The sequence below is a fragment of the Mastacembelus armatus genome, chromosome 17 (assembly GCF_900324485.2).
Source record: "Mastacembelus armatus chromosome 17, fMasArm1.2, whole genome shotgun sequence".
NCBI lineage: Eukaryota > Metazoa > Chordata > Actinopteri > Synbranchiformes > Mastacembelidae > Mastacembelus > Mastacembelus armatus.
In genome coordinates this window covers 23,274,388-23,288,284 of record NC_046649.1, presented here as the reverse complement: position 1 = coordinate 23,288,284, position 13,897 = coordinate 23,274,388, and the positions used below count along the sequence as shown (strand labels likewise).

The following is a 13,897-nucleotide window of genomic DNA, read 5'->3' as shown; positions in this document are numbered from 1 at the left end:
GGGTAGCTGACGTTAACTACCTTATATACTTCTGATTTGAAGTACTTTATATACCCCTGGGTAGCTGACGTTAACTACCTTATATACTTCTAATTTGAAGTACTTTATATACCCCTGGGTAGCTGACGTTAACTACCTTATATACTTCTAATTTGAAGTACTTTATATACCCCTGGGTAGCTGACGTTAACTACCTTATGTACTTCTGATTTGAAGGCAAAGGCAAATTTATTTGTATAGCACCTTTCATACACTACGCAATTCAAACTGCTTAACAAGGCATATAATTACATTAAAAGCATTAAAATCATTGAAAAGAGCATTTAAAAATAAAGACATTTAACATAAAATAAATTTAAATCAAGTAAAGTAAATTAAAATAAAACATAAAAGCACATTAAGAAAACAAGGATGAACAATTATTTGAAGGCAGCAGGAAACAACAGTGTTTTCAGTCCTGATCTGAATGAGCTGACAGTTGGAGCAGACCTCAGGTGTTCAGGAAGTTTGTTCCACAAGTGAGGAGCATAGTGACTAAATGCTGCTTCACTTTGTTTGGTTCTGGTTCTGGGAACACACAGTAGACCTGTCCCAGATGGCCTGAGGGGTCTGGAAACCTCATAGGGAACTAATATATCTTGGATATATTTTGGTCCACAACCATTTAGTGCTTTATAAACTAGCAATAAGATTTTAAAATCTATCCTTTGACTAACGGGAAGCCAGTGTAGTGATCTAAGAACTGGTGTGATATGGTCCAGTTTCTTGGTGTTTGTAAGGACTCTGGCAGCAGCATTCTGGATTAGCTGCAGCTGCCTGATTGACTTTTTGCTAAGACCTGTAAACAAGCCATTACAATAATCTAACCTACTGAAAATAAATGCGTGAACAAGTTTTTCTGCATCTTGTTTAGACAGAAAACTGTTTATTCTATCAATGTTTTTCAGGTGGTAATAGGAAGATTTAGTGATGGATTTTATGTGGTTGTTAAAATTCAGGTCTGAGTCAATGATTACACCAAGGTTTCTGGCTTGATTTGTAGCTTTCAATGACATTGAGTCAAGGTGAAGCAATGACCTTTGACCTTTCATTTTTGGGGCGAAAAACAATCACTTCTGTCTTGTCTGTATTGAGCTGGAGAAAATTCTGGCACATCCATTCTTTGACTTGATTAATACACTCACATAATGAAATTAGAGGACTATAATCATGAGATGATACTGATATATAAAGTTGGGTGTCATCTGCATAGGTATGGTAGTCAATGTTGTAGTATTCCATAATCTGAGCAAGGGGCAGCATGTAGATATTGAATAAGAGAGGACCAAGAATAGACCCCTGAGGAACCCCACATTTCATTTTTGTTCGCTCAGACTCATAGTTACCAAGTGAGACAAAATAGTCTCTATCTTGTAAGTAAGATTTTAGCCAATTTAACACTGAGCCAGTAACTCCCAGCCACGCTTCTAGTCTATCAAGCAGCACATCATGATCAACTGTGTCAAACGCAGCACTGAGATCCAGTAGTACTAAAACAGAGGTTTTGGATTCATCATTATTTAAATGTAAATCATTTAAAATTTTAATAAGTGCAGTCTCTGTGCTGTGGTGTGCGCGAAATCCAGACTGAAGTGCATTAAAAAGATTGTTTTGCACCATAAATCTGTGAATTTGTTGAGAAACTACTTTTTCAATTATTTTTCCCAGAAATGGAAGATTTGATATTGGCCTGTAGTTACTTAATGCTGAAGCATCTAGATTAGGCTTTTTAAGAAGAGGTTTTATAACAGCAGTTTTTAAGGCCTGGGGAAACTGCCCTGACTGAAGAGAACTATTGACAATCTGCAATACATCTGGAGCTAAGCTGTTAAAAACATTTAAAAAAAAATTTGTTGGTAAAATATCAAGGCAGCATGATGTAGATTTTAATTGTAGAAGCGTTTCTGCCAGAGCTCTGTGATCAAGGAGATCAAAATGTTCTAGATTCACTGGAGAACAAGGAGGCACAGGTGATATTGTCATGTTCCTAGGACTGCAGCTAGAGATAGTTTGTCTTATCTTTGATATTTTGTCTGTGAAAAAAGCTGCAAAATCATTGCATGACTTTTTGGACAGCAGTTCAGAAGGAACAGAGGGTGCTGGGTTTGTGAGTCTGTCTACAACAGAAAACAATGTGCAGGCATTATTGCGGTTTCTATTGATAACCTCTGAGAAAAATGATTGCCTTGCATTTTTTAGTTTTTGGTTATAGTTGTGAAGTCTTTGTACAAGTCGAAATGTACCTGGAGTTTGGTTTTTCGCCACTTGCGTTCTGCCTGTCTGCATATTCTTTCCTGAATTTTAACCACTGTGGCTTTTCTCCAAGGTGACTTTGACTTTTTTCTTGCTGACAATACCTTGGTCCTAAGTACTGAAGTACTTTATGTACCGCTGGGTAGCTGACGTTAACTACCTCATGTACTTCTAATTTGAAGTACTTTATATACGGCTGGGTAGCTGATGTTAACTACCTCATATACTTCTAATTTGAAGTACTTTATATACCGCTGGGTAGCTGACGTTAACTACCTCATATACTTCTAATGTGAAGTACTTTATATACCGCTGGGTAGCTGATGTTAACTACCTCATATACTTCTAATGTGAAGTACTTTATATACCGCTGAAATAATAATGTGCCATCTCTACATAGAGGCCAGTGCAGATGTCACAGCCACTCACAAAAGCTGCTCCTCTCTGTCAAAGCGAATCATGAACCTGTTTGAAAACATGACGTGGAGTCTATGCTATGGTGGGCGGGGCTCTACTTCAGGTCACGCCCACCCCAGGGCTCCAGCCAGTTACCTCTCACTGCATTTCCCTCCATGGAGTGTCACTGAAATTTCCGGCAGCCCCTGAACGCAGCGTTTAATAGTGCTCGGTTGGATTCCGGACCGCGGAGAACCGAGCGGCACCGAGAAGCACTAACTCCTCCACCAGAAAGGCTCAAACGCAGCACCGGGGCTCAGAGTAAGTCTTTCCTACACATTTAAGGCGTGTTTCGATCCCGGCTGACCGGGTCGGGAGCAGCATGTCCGCTCCGCACGGCGGCGGCAGCAGCTGGCTGCAGTTTCCGGGTTTGCCGTCTTTGTGCACACGGCACCGGGCTGGTGCAGCGCGCACAAACCCAACGTGTTTCTGTTTACCTCCGGTGTGTTCCCGGTCAGACCCACTCACACACACGCCCGGGACGGATTGGAGATCGGCTCTAATGGGTTGATCTACCGGTGAACTCAGGCCGGACCTCGGGGCCAACACGAGGCCCGAGCGGGGCCCATGTCCGGGAGAAGCCGCATGTCAGCACCGGAATAACCGCGTCCAGCAGGGAGGCTAACGCTGCTAATACACTGTAATTACCACAGATGTGACCAAGCTCCGTGTTTGTTACCAACATGACCCCTGATGTTAACCACTATGCATTTACACCAAGTCTGAGCTGCCCAATACCAAACTCCGTTGAGAAAAACTAGAATTTTAAAAACTCCCTTTTCTTCCGGCAGACGTTCATCATCACAACATGACTCCAGCTCTTGTGAATTAATTAAACAGAAGCTACTCTTCAATTCGGCTCTAAACCAAACAAACCAGACCTATTTATTTTCACCTGTCCCTAAAAAAAAACACAACGTTTAGCTGATTTACCAAAATTAGAGCTAGTAGGATTTTTTGAGCAATCGGTACTTTTACCCAAGTGCAGCCTTTAGCAATCTGTGCCCGGAATTAACCCTGACTGACACATCTGCTGCTGTCATGTTTTCTATTGTGCAAGTCCGTTAAGTCCCTGAACTTCACATCGGGCGTGTGTCAGTCAGAGCTGCACAGTGTACCTGAGCTCCAGGTGATTCAGCTGCACAGGTGCTTTAGACTTAGTACTTTTACTCAAGTGCAACTTTAAGGTACGTGTACTCTGAATATTTTAATTTGACCCTAGTTTACATATTTACTCTGCTGTTATAGATGTGTAATATTCACTGTATTAATTTTGACTGTACAGATAAAGCCTACACATAAATTATAACCAGACAGTATATAAAACATGTACTTATACTATGTTTCTACTTAACATCTTATTTTATCATGGTAGTAATATTTATTTCATTTATTTGTCTGAAATATTTCTGCCACAAACCAAACACACATGCTGAAGTGAGAACATGTCATTGCAGTGTTTTGTGTAAATGATTGTTTTACGTCAGTTTTTTTATGCTGGTGACATTAATGTCTCTGGATTCTGGACTGTCCATCAGAGAAAACAGACTGTGATGACTTTACGTGTTTTTGGGAAACTTTGGGGAATTGTGCAACATTTACTATCACAGGAACATGGTTTGTCAACATGCTGGGGTTGTATTTGTATTTCCCTGTGTTTTATTCATGTTGTTTGTTGAGTCTGACCACACTCAACAAACAACACAAGGTAAATTCACAGAAATCAAAAACACACGTCATTTATCATTTTAACAGACAGAACATCGAGTTTTTTACCAAATAGTTTCTGGTTTACTGCAGACAAAGCACAAAAATCTTGTTTTCAAACTAGAACTCGATTTAAAATGTGCACAGTGTGTGAAGAAGTGGTTTATCTGTTTTTAAACATCCTTGTTTTCCCAGCGGAGACGATGGACGAGATGAAGAGTCGAGCCGTCTTGGTCGTCGTGTTCCTCCTGGCCGTGAGTTTGCCCGGCGGTGGCGGTTCAGACTGCGCCCCATCAGCCACAGAGACAAACAGAGGGGAGATGCGTTTACTGTCGAGTGTGGTGGACAGACAGAAGGCAGAGCAGAGCCAGAGACAACACCTGGAGGCTCTGTTCAACAGGTGAGCCACTGTCAATATCCAGAGCACTGACCATTTTATCAAACTACTTTATTTTGCTGGGTGCAGCTTCCCAGACATGAATGTTTTCCTCATTTCATGCTATTACAGTAATCATAGGTTGTTTTTAGCAGTCTGAAGCAATATCAACAAATCATTTTGCAATGATGATGTGATGGAAATGATGGAAGATGTTGTTTTGGATTTTTCTGAAATTCTGCTAAATACTCAGACATTTTTATAAAATGCATCCAAACGAAAGGACAGATCAGGCACAAAGTCTCATTTTCTGGTCGACTCCAGCAGATTATTGTGAACATGTTTACTGTTCAGTGATGCCAAGTGGAGAATCTGGGAAATATCAGTCAGTATTTTCTGGTCAGTGCTTATTTTTGAGAGAGAGCGATAAATGATTATTATCGCACTGCTGGATGTTTATTTGCGATGTTTCATTAAACGTGACAGATATGGAGAAAACGGCACCATCTCTCTGGCTGGTTTGAAGCGTCTCCTACAGAGTGTTGGGTTGGATCGTATCAGGACTGTTATGGTGCAACATCACGAGCACCCAGGCCACCATGATCACCACGATCACCACGATCATCACCATGTCCACTCACATCACCATAAACACGGCCACGCCGAGCCCACAACATCCCCAAAGAACCCAGAGGCCTCCAGAAATCAGGACGGCATGCTGGGTAAGAAACAGGAGAACCCAGATAATCATCAAAACCAGTACGACAAGCGGACCACGGTGGTTGCTGCGGCGGCTCAGGACGTCAGCACCACGGTGGTTTATAGCACTCAGCTGTTGGTGGAAGCAGGTAAAGCTCATACAAAACAAGACGGCGGTCCGGAACAATTCAGTCCTGCTGCCAGACCAATCACAGAAAACCAGACACAGGCAAACGCAGACGACCACGACCACGACCACGATCACGATCACGACCACGATCACGACCACGACCACGACCACGACCACGACCACGACCACGATCACGATCACGATCACGACCACGACCACGCCCAGGACAGTGTAGAGGTATGATGCTAGCTTCTCATTTCTTGAGTTTCTTATATTGTGCCTGTTGTGTTGCATTGCACCAGACAAGTACTGTACTGGCCCTAAAATGTCACAGCGTTTTATCAAATTAAAAGATCAATATCAAAAGCTCTTATCCAATCAGAATTCTTTTCAACTGTCTATCAGATCTTAGGTTTAGCTTTCAACATCAGCCAGTAATGTTTGAAGTCTGTTGCCCAGACTCAAGTGGTGCGAGCTCAGACATAAAAGGCAGCTCCCAGTGTGAATGAAACCAGGGTCAGTGAAGAAACAAACCCTCCTTGGACAAATACAGATAAAGAAACGCTGCTGTGAAGAAAAGTGCAGCTCAGATTTACAGCTGGAAAACGGTACAGGACAGTGTAGCAGCAGAAACAAGTCAAGAGGTTTGAAATAAAGTCCCAGTAGGAGAAAAGAAAGGAAGTGCAGGTTCTGTGCATGGACGTGCCCTGAATGACGGCAGTGTCGTGGTTTTCCCTCCAGTGTCTGAACGCCTCCAGCATCCTCTCCTCACACGGCATGTCTCAGGACGCAGGTGTGATGCTCTCAGACTTCAGCTTCCTCTGCCCCGCCCTGCTCAACCAGATCGCAGGTGGAGCGTGCGTCGTGCACGGAAACGTCTCCAAACAGGGGGACAGAGGTAGGAACCATCCACTCAGCCACCTCCGATTTCATCCTGTTAAAATGCAGTAAAACCAACCAGTCAAACAGGAAAATACTACAGGAAGACATCAGACCAACTACAGCTGAAAACTGCTGATTGATCAATGAGACATAAATAAGACTCAATTACAGTAATAGTCAAATAATTTCTAAGCAAATATAATAATTGTTTGCTGCATTTCTTTGTTGGAAATAAACATAAACTGTCTCTTGGGGACCAGTGAGGTCCTAGGTCCTGTTTTTTTCCAGGGTAGTGACAAGGTGCAGGTCGGCCCCTGGTTTGAGCTTCTCTGATGACCTATAAACACTAGCATCTTCATACATCATTCAGATCAGAGATTCAAATGGACAGTTTACATGGACCTGATCTGGTTCGGCCTGCTGTGCAGTTATAAACATGTAGTGTGTTGGTGTCTGATAAACCTTCAGACACATCAGTTTGCACTAAAATGTACAAGGATTACAGGTGATTCCTGCTCCAGTTAATCTGATTGGACCTTTCAGTTCACTTATTGTGATATTGAGAGCTGGATTTGGAACCAAGTAGAGTGTTTTATGGTTTTTGGAGTCAGGCGGTCTTTAGAAATCTAAACGTTTGGAAATCCTGGGTTGGGCCGACGGAATAAAGTGTCTCAAACTCTGAGATGAACTTAGTCCTGTCTCAAACATCATGTCTGTTTGCTGACTCAGACCTGTTGATACAATGGAGTCTGATGATCCAGATTTACTGGTTTTCACTGACGCTCTCGCAGACTCCCCAGAGGAAAACTAATGTCTGAGCATTGACCCGCACTGCATGTTTATTTTTAGTTGCTGAGAAAACTGGATTGATTTCCTCTCTTATTGTTTTTAGAGCCTAAACATAAACATGCTCACGGTCACCATGGTGACCACAACCACTCAAACCATGAACACACCGAGCGCACCGGTGGAGAAAGTGGCAAAAGCATCACAACAGGTACGATCAAGTGGTGGCTTTGAAAATGTGGCGTATGTTTTATCTGTGAACAAGTGTCGACCGTTTGCTGTGTGTTGTTTTGTGTTGTCTGCTCACTGTTTGCTGTGTGTCGTAGCGTGGGTCGGCGGGATCGTCTCCATCACGGTCATCAGCCTGCTGTCCCTGCTCGGCGTCGTCCTCATCCCGCTCATGAACAGAGTCTTCTTCAAGTTCCTCCTCAGCTTCCTGGTGGCGCTGGCTGTCGGCACGCTGAGCGGCGACGCCTTCCTGCACCTCATCCCCCACGTGAGTCACCCAGCTCCTGTTCTGCTCCAGGAGAGCATCATATTATCATCAGTCCGGGGGGTGAAATTCAAGCTTTGTCCTGACCCAGAACACAAAACATTTTGGGGTGTCACACCTTCATATTTACACATTTGGGGCAGCAGAAACAACTTACAGTGTGGGGTTTAAACCTAAATGACGGTGCTGGGAGTTCATGTTTCTGCTGCATACACCGACTCACCTCTTGATGTTTTTCATCCTCGACTCCTTCAGTCTCAGGGAGGCCACCATCACCACCATGACCACCATGAGGATTTTGGGCTGGATATGGATGGACATCACCTCCACGGGGAGCACGAGGAGAACCTGGACGCTGTGTGGAAGGGTCTGACGGCTCTGGGCGGAGTCTACTTCATGTTCCTCATCGAACACTTCCTCACGCTGGGAAAAATGTACAAGGACAAGAAACAAAAGGTCAGAGAGTTGTCAGTTTTCTGCTTCCATTCTGAAAAACACCTGCACCTGCAAGTATAAACGGTAAATCCAACAGTAAACTGAATGATTTGGAATGAGGACACAGAGTTCTCTAAAAGTAAAAGAAGCCAAGGTTCTCAAATGCTGAGTCAAAACAAGCAGCTGTACAACCAATGAAGGAAAATCTGTCTAGAATTATAAGTCAACATGTTATGAAGATTATGATTATAAAATACATTGAAGATCCCAGACATAAGGTTTATCTGAATAATCATCACGTTACCAACAATCTACATTGTTAGACATGAAGTTAATATTTAAACAAACAAAGGCTGACGTCTACATTTAAAAGATGGTTAACATCAATCTGTCATTTTTAAACACGACTTCAGATGTTTGTCTTCGGTTTCCAGTCACATTGAGGTCTAAAATCTTCTGGATGCTGCAAACTAACAGAAACATGAGGGTGAGTGGTTTGTGGTATGAAGTAAAAATCAGTTGTTCCTGCCGTCCGAACAGATCCAGAAGAAATTGGGTCAGAACGACAAAGCCGACCCTGAAAAGCAGCCAGCTCTGGGCGAGAACGACATGAAGCCGACTGAAGGTGAGATGCAACACAAAGCATAACCATTCCAAGACCATCGCTAACTTACAAAGCTCCAGGTAGAAATTTCACCTTTAACAACAAACGAGCTGATTCTGAGTCTTTATTCTCCAGATGTGGAGACTAACGGTGCTGGGACGTTTGGAGACCTCTCCAGCGGCCTGCACAGCAGCAGCGTGGCAGAGGAGGAAGAGAAGATGCTGGCCCCGCAGGTGTCTGTCGTTTTGGCGCAGGGTTACGGTCGAGCGTCGGGAGCTGCCGCGTACACCGACGAGGACTGCGAGAACAAATGCCACTCGCATTTTCATGACACAGTGGGCCAGGCTGATAGCATGCACCACCACCATCACGACTACCACCACATCCTGCACCACCACCACTCCCAGAACCACCACCCACACAGCCACTCCCACTCCTACTCAGAGCAGCACTTCCAGCAGGCCGGCGTGGCCACGCTCGCCTGGATGGTCATCATGGGAGACGGACTGCACAACTTCAGCGACGGCCTGGCTATCGGTGAGGAGGTGTCCCCTCCAGGTCACAACCTGGTCTCAGACCCTGAAATGACAGGATATGAAATACAGGCAGGTTAACGTTTTGACTGGTCCTGTGTCTCTGCAGGAGCTGCCTTCACTGAGAGTCTGTCCAGTGGTCTGAGTACGTCTGTGGCTGTTTTCTGTCACGAGCTGCCTCATGAGTTAGGTGAGCCCTCTAATAACATCTCAGTCTAAGCACCAAACCACATAGTCTCAGTCCTATTGAAACACTGTCGTAAAAACATTTCCTTCATTACTCTTCAGTTTCTGACCTGATGCTGGTTCATATGAGAATTTCACATTGTCGTCCGGACAAACTCTGTAGTGGAGACACCGTTTCTAAAGGATTGTAAACATCTCTTTATAATACCACTCTGAGGTTTGTTCGGTGTTTCAGGAATTAACTGCTTCCTCTGTTTCCCAGGTGACTTTGCGGTGCTCCTGAAGGCCGGTATGACGGTGCGTCAGGCCATTCTTTACAACGTTCTGTCAGCCATGATGGCCTACTTAGGTATGGTGACCGGGATCTTGATCGGACATTATGCAGAGAACATCTCCATGTGGATATTCGCCCTCACAGCTGGACTCTTCATGTATGTGGCTCTGGTGGATATGGTGAGTGCATAGTCCAAAATCAGTTCGCCTAATGCTGAGAATTCTTCTTCTTCAAGTCGGGATTTGATCGCAGATACCGAAACAACCCAGAAGTTTTTTTTGTCTGTAGGAAGTGTAAAAACCAGCAACTTTTACCAGATGTCCAACCATGGATGTTCTGAGTTTATCAAAGGGATTTAGATCATTTATCAGCTGCTGACAACATAATCTGAACTGAGTTCACTGAAAGTTATGGGGCACCGATCGGTTGTGCAGACTAACAGTGAAGTCAGTATTTAGGAAGCACCAAGTACAGAAATGATCCATTCTGTGTAGAACAAGCTGTGTAGAGAACCTGCTCAGTCAGATCTGAATCTCTGCTCAGTGTCACCCAGTCAGCAGCATCTGTTCTGTCGGACTCTCAGTGGTACTTCAGCTGCCTTCGCAGCCAGGTGGCTGAAACAGACACAGGAAGGCTGAGCTGTCTCGGTCAGCTGCTGTCTGGAAACACAGCAAAGCTCCTGTTGTTGAACTGTGACCTCTTGTGGCCGCTGTCCTGCACTGCAACAACTGCAGGCAGCTGGGTTTACAATTGTGGTGTCATTCATCAGGGCCTTCTGAACGGTCGAGTAGCTTCAGGAACCACCTGACGGGCGTAAAATGGAGAAAACACAAGCAGGCAAATTGATTTCTTTAACAGGTTCCTGTTCCTGTGCTGGAAACATGCCTGTTACTATTATAGTTTTTGTTATTGTTTCTTTGTTGTCCTTTCAGGTGCCAGAGATGTTGCATAATGATGCCGGAGACCACGGATTCAGCCACTGGGGCTTCTTCCTGCTCCAGAACGCCGGCATCCTCCTGGGCTTCTGCATAATGCTGCTAATCGCCATTTTTGAACACAAAATCCAGCTGGACCTGGGATACTGAAGGACAGCTATTCCATCCTGAGCTCCATGTGCATTCCAGTCCTCGTGAGATGTGTGGCATGTTTTTAGTTTCTGTTGTAGACAGAGTCCTGTCACTTTGATTTAGTGTCTATCTTCACATTATGTAGGGAGAAGCATCTTTTCAGAACCAGAAAACAAATGTAAATGAATCCAGGAGCTTCAGAAATCTGCTGCTCAAACTGAGATTACTCACTGGCACAGTAATCATGTTTTTCTTCTTCCTGGACTGCAGTTAAAAAAATACAGCAACTTTTCAGTAACACAATCCATGTGCAGGCAACCACAGGGCTCATTTGGGCAGTTTCCACTGGTTACCAGTTTATGTTGAAAATAATCCCAATTTGATGTAAAGGCAGCGTTAGAGAACTTTTTTTTATTTTTAACCCCGTTATCTTTGTTTTTTTATTTATTTATTTATTTGTTGTGTGGGAAATGTTTTTGCTGCTGAGAGAACCGGATCAGTTGAGACCCAAATATCCAAAATAACACAGGACTGGTTAATCCACATATTTCTTCCGTCAGTGACCACTCCAGGTGTGCTCAGATAGAATATTATCACAGTTATGGTTACAAGCTAATTGTCATTTGACATTATCAGTTAATTATTTAATTGTTTGGTTTATAAAGTCGTCCCCTCTTATTGACCAAACAGTCCAAAGTCCAGAAGTATTCATGAAGCAAAGCGCAAAAGTTTCACCCTTCAGAAACTGAAACCAGTTGTTGCCGTGTTGTTTACAAACAACATTAGTAGTGATATTTTTTTTTCTGTTGGCAGATCGAGGGTTTCGGCTCAGAGTCCTGCCTGTGCACAGTGTGTGGTATTTGTGTTTACTGTGGCTCTCTCTTTTAATGGTTGGTACAGTTACAAACACTGACTCTCTGTGTGGAGCCAGATGTGTTACACTGCCCACTACATGACAGAGAAATACTCATCTTACTGATTTCATCAGCAGGTTCACAAACTAACCCGTGAGAACACGAAGCCACATTGTAGGTCCAGACTGTCCGATAGTTCAAGGCATCACACTGACTGAGGACGTCGCTTGTCGTCAAACACAGACTTGGTTTTGTGGTTTGTATTTTTAGCTGACTCAGCATGAAATCCGTCCATTTAACAAAGCTGAGTTCAGCCTGATGAAGGAAACACTTTCATAGGCCTAGTTAGCTGAAACTGACCTCTCACTGTCGCTGTTACACTGTGAAAGTTTGTTTTGCTCCTGAAAGGTCACGATATTTAAGATTAGCATTGTTTGGACTGACAGAAGTAGCTGTCCGTTGCCACTGATTAATGTCTCACAGTTTGAAGCTTTCACCGCCTGAATTACTGGAGCTGATGTGTCCAATCGGCCTCATTTGTGTCACATGTTGTGTTTAAAAAATGAAACTAAACTTATTTTTCAAGCTTCACCTGTTACATGTTACAGTCTGTCCTGAATCAACCTACATCTGTCAAACATGTTTATATGTGCTGTGCGTTGAAGCCACAAACGGGGATCAGCTGACAGAAGCAAATCTAATTTATGGTTTCATGGTGTTATCTCAAAAGACGTAGAAAAATAAATCCCACTACAAAGTGACAAAACACAATCTTACACCCATTATTCAAAAGACAACTAGACATAGATGAGTTTTATTTTTAAATTGTGGGTAATTGTTGGCCACTGGAGTGTTGGGACTGTTTCATGGCTGTTTGATGTGAAGAAATTCTCAATTTAAAAAGGTTGTTGGGTTTTTATTTATCTTTATTTTATTGTTAATGTGGCAGCTCAACACTGATTGTGTTCAGAGAAAACTCTTAAATATTCCTCCTGTTACCAGTAATTGTCATAGATGTGAACAACAAATACCCAGTGTGAGATTGGTTTAAATGGCTTTTATGTATTTTTTATGTTTTTTCAGACAGTGAAAGTCAATTCTGGTCAAAAAACTACTACAGAAAGCAAGTTCAGTCTAGAACAAAGCCTCACTTGTGTATATTACATGTAAAATAATATACTACATGTATATATTTAAGTACAGTATTTTTGTTTTTAGGTGTTGACTGTAGTTTCAGTGTTTGCGAGTCTGATCTATATCATTTTCAACACAAACAAAAAATAAAAATACAAAAAGAATCCGACAATCTGACTTTGTTCTAAGATGACAAAGAAGCTGTACGGATTTGGGTAAGTGAAGGGAGCAACAGCAGCAGGATCAAATCCTAAAAAGTCAGTGCAATCGAAGCACTAGAGCAAACACTGTTTATTATTGTTGTTTGTGTGTTGCAGCTGAATATGTGACTGAACGTTGCTAAATGAAACTGAACAGTGTCAAAGTGGAATCGTCACAAGGTTTCTAACTCGCAGCAACATACAGACCAGTGTCAAGTGTTTCATGCTTAAAATCAGCTTGTGCCTCATTTACCATCAGGTCCAACAAACACTAGCAGTGGTCTCCAAACAACTGACCACTCAGATGTTGCTACAGAGCTGTTAAAATGGTGTTTCAGTTATTTTGTCCACCCCTGTGTCGAATCACTGATTGCATTGAACTTCAGGCACCTTTGACGTTGACTCGCTGTGCTGTCTGAAATTCCTCAACACAAATAAAACCTGGTCACCATCCCACAAATGCTCTGACTGAATGTGTCCTCTATGCTCTGAAGCGTGTTGGTTTAATATTTCCTAACTTGTCCTCAACAATGCAAATACAAAAGCTGAAAAAACAAACAAAAAAACCAAAACATGCCCTCATAGGGGGTAAATTTGAAATAGTGTCTCTTCAAATCAGAAATGTGGTAAAACCATAAATTCATTCTGCACATGCCTGGTTCAAATATTAATATTATTTTAAAGATGTTATAAGGTGCATTCCATCCTCTTTAAATTTTGAGTATATCATATGTAGACCTATTTTAAGTGTGTATTTGATACACCAATGGACTGGTGACCTGTCCAGGG

The 13,897-nt window shown here is 42.8% G+C and overlaps 2 protein-coding genes across 12 annotated transcripts in view; both read left to right on the top strand.

The window, feature by feature from the left end:
• LOC113134345 (zinc finger protein 62 homolog) overlaps positions 1 to 13,897 on the top strand; it is a 757,491-nt gene that overhangs the window by 637,252 nt on the left and 106,342 nt on the right. The window lies entirely within an intron of this gene.
• Positions 2,781 to 13,072, top strand: slc39a6 (solute carrier family 39 member 6). 2 transcript variants are annotated; one of them, XM_026313717.1, is made up of 12 exons: positions 2,781 to 3,009; positions 4,651 to 4,855; positions 5,318 to 5,897; positions 6,402 to 6,558; positions 7,435 to 7,539; positions 7,655 to 7,824; positions 8,077 to 8,277; positions 8,797 to 8,881; positions 8,996 to 9,397; positions 9,503 to 9,583; positions 9,842 to 10,032; positions 10,786 to 13,072. In XM_026313717.1, exons 2-12 carry the CDS (start codon positions 4,659 to 4,661, stop codon positions 10,936 to 10,938), a joined length of 2,322 nt encoding a protein of 773 aa, XP_026169502.1. In that variant the 5' UTR covers positions 2,781 to 3,009; positions 4,651 to 4,658; the 3' UTR covers positions 10,939 to 13,072. The 2 variants fall into 2 exon arrangements, with proteins under 2 accessions (XP_026169502.1, XP_026169503.1); XM_026313718.1 differs by lacking the exon at positions 2,781 to 3,009 and adding an exon at positions 3,017 to 3,935 and having other exon boundaries at positions 10,786 to 10,938.

Bases quoted from the DNA above. Each gene is read 5' to 3' on its own strand.
- slc39a6 (XM_026313717.1), top strand. From the start codon at position 4,659: ATGGACGAGATGAAGAGTCGAGCCGTCTTGGTCGTCGTGTTCCTCCTG. The intron at 4,856-5,317 runs GTGAGCCACTGT...TAAACGTGACAG, and splicing joins CTGGAGGCTCTGTTCAACAG to ATATGGAGAAAACGGCACCA. The intron at 8,882-8,995 runs GTGAGATGCAAC...TTTATTCTCCAG, and splicing joins CGACATGAAGCCGACTGAAG to ATGTGGAGACTAACGGTGCT.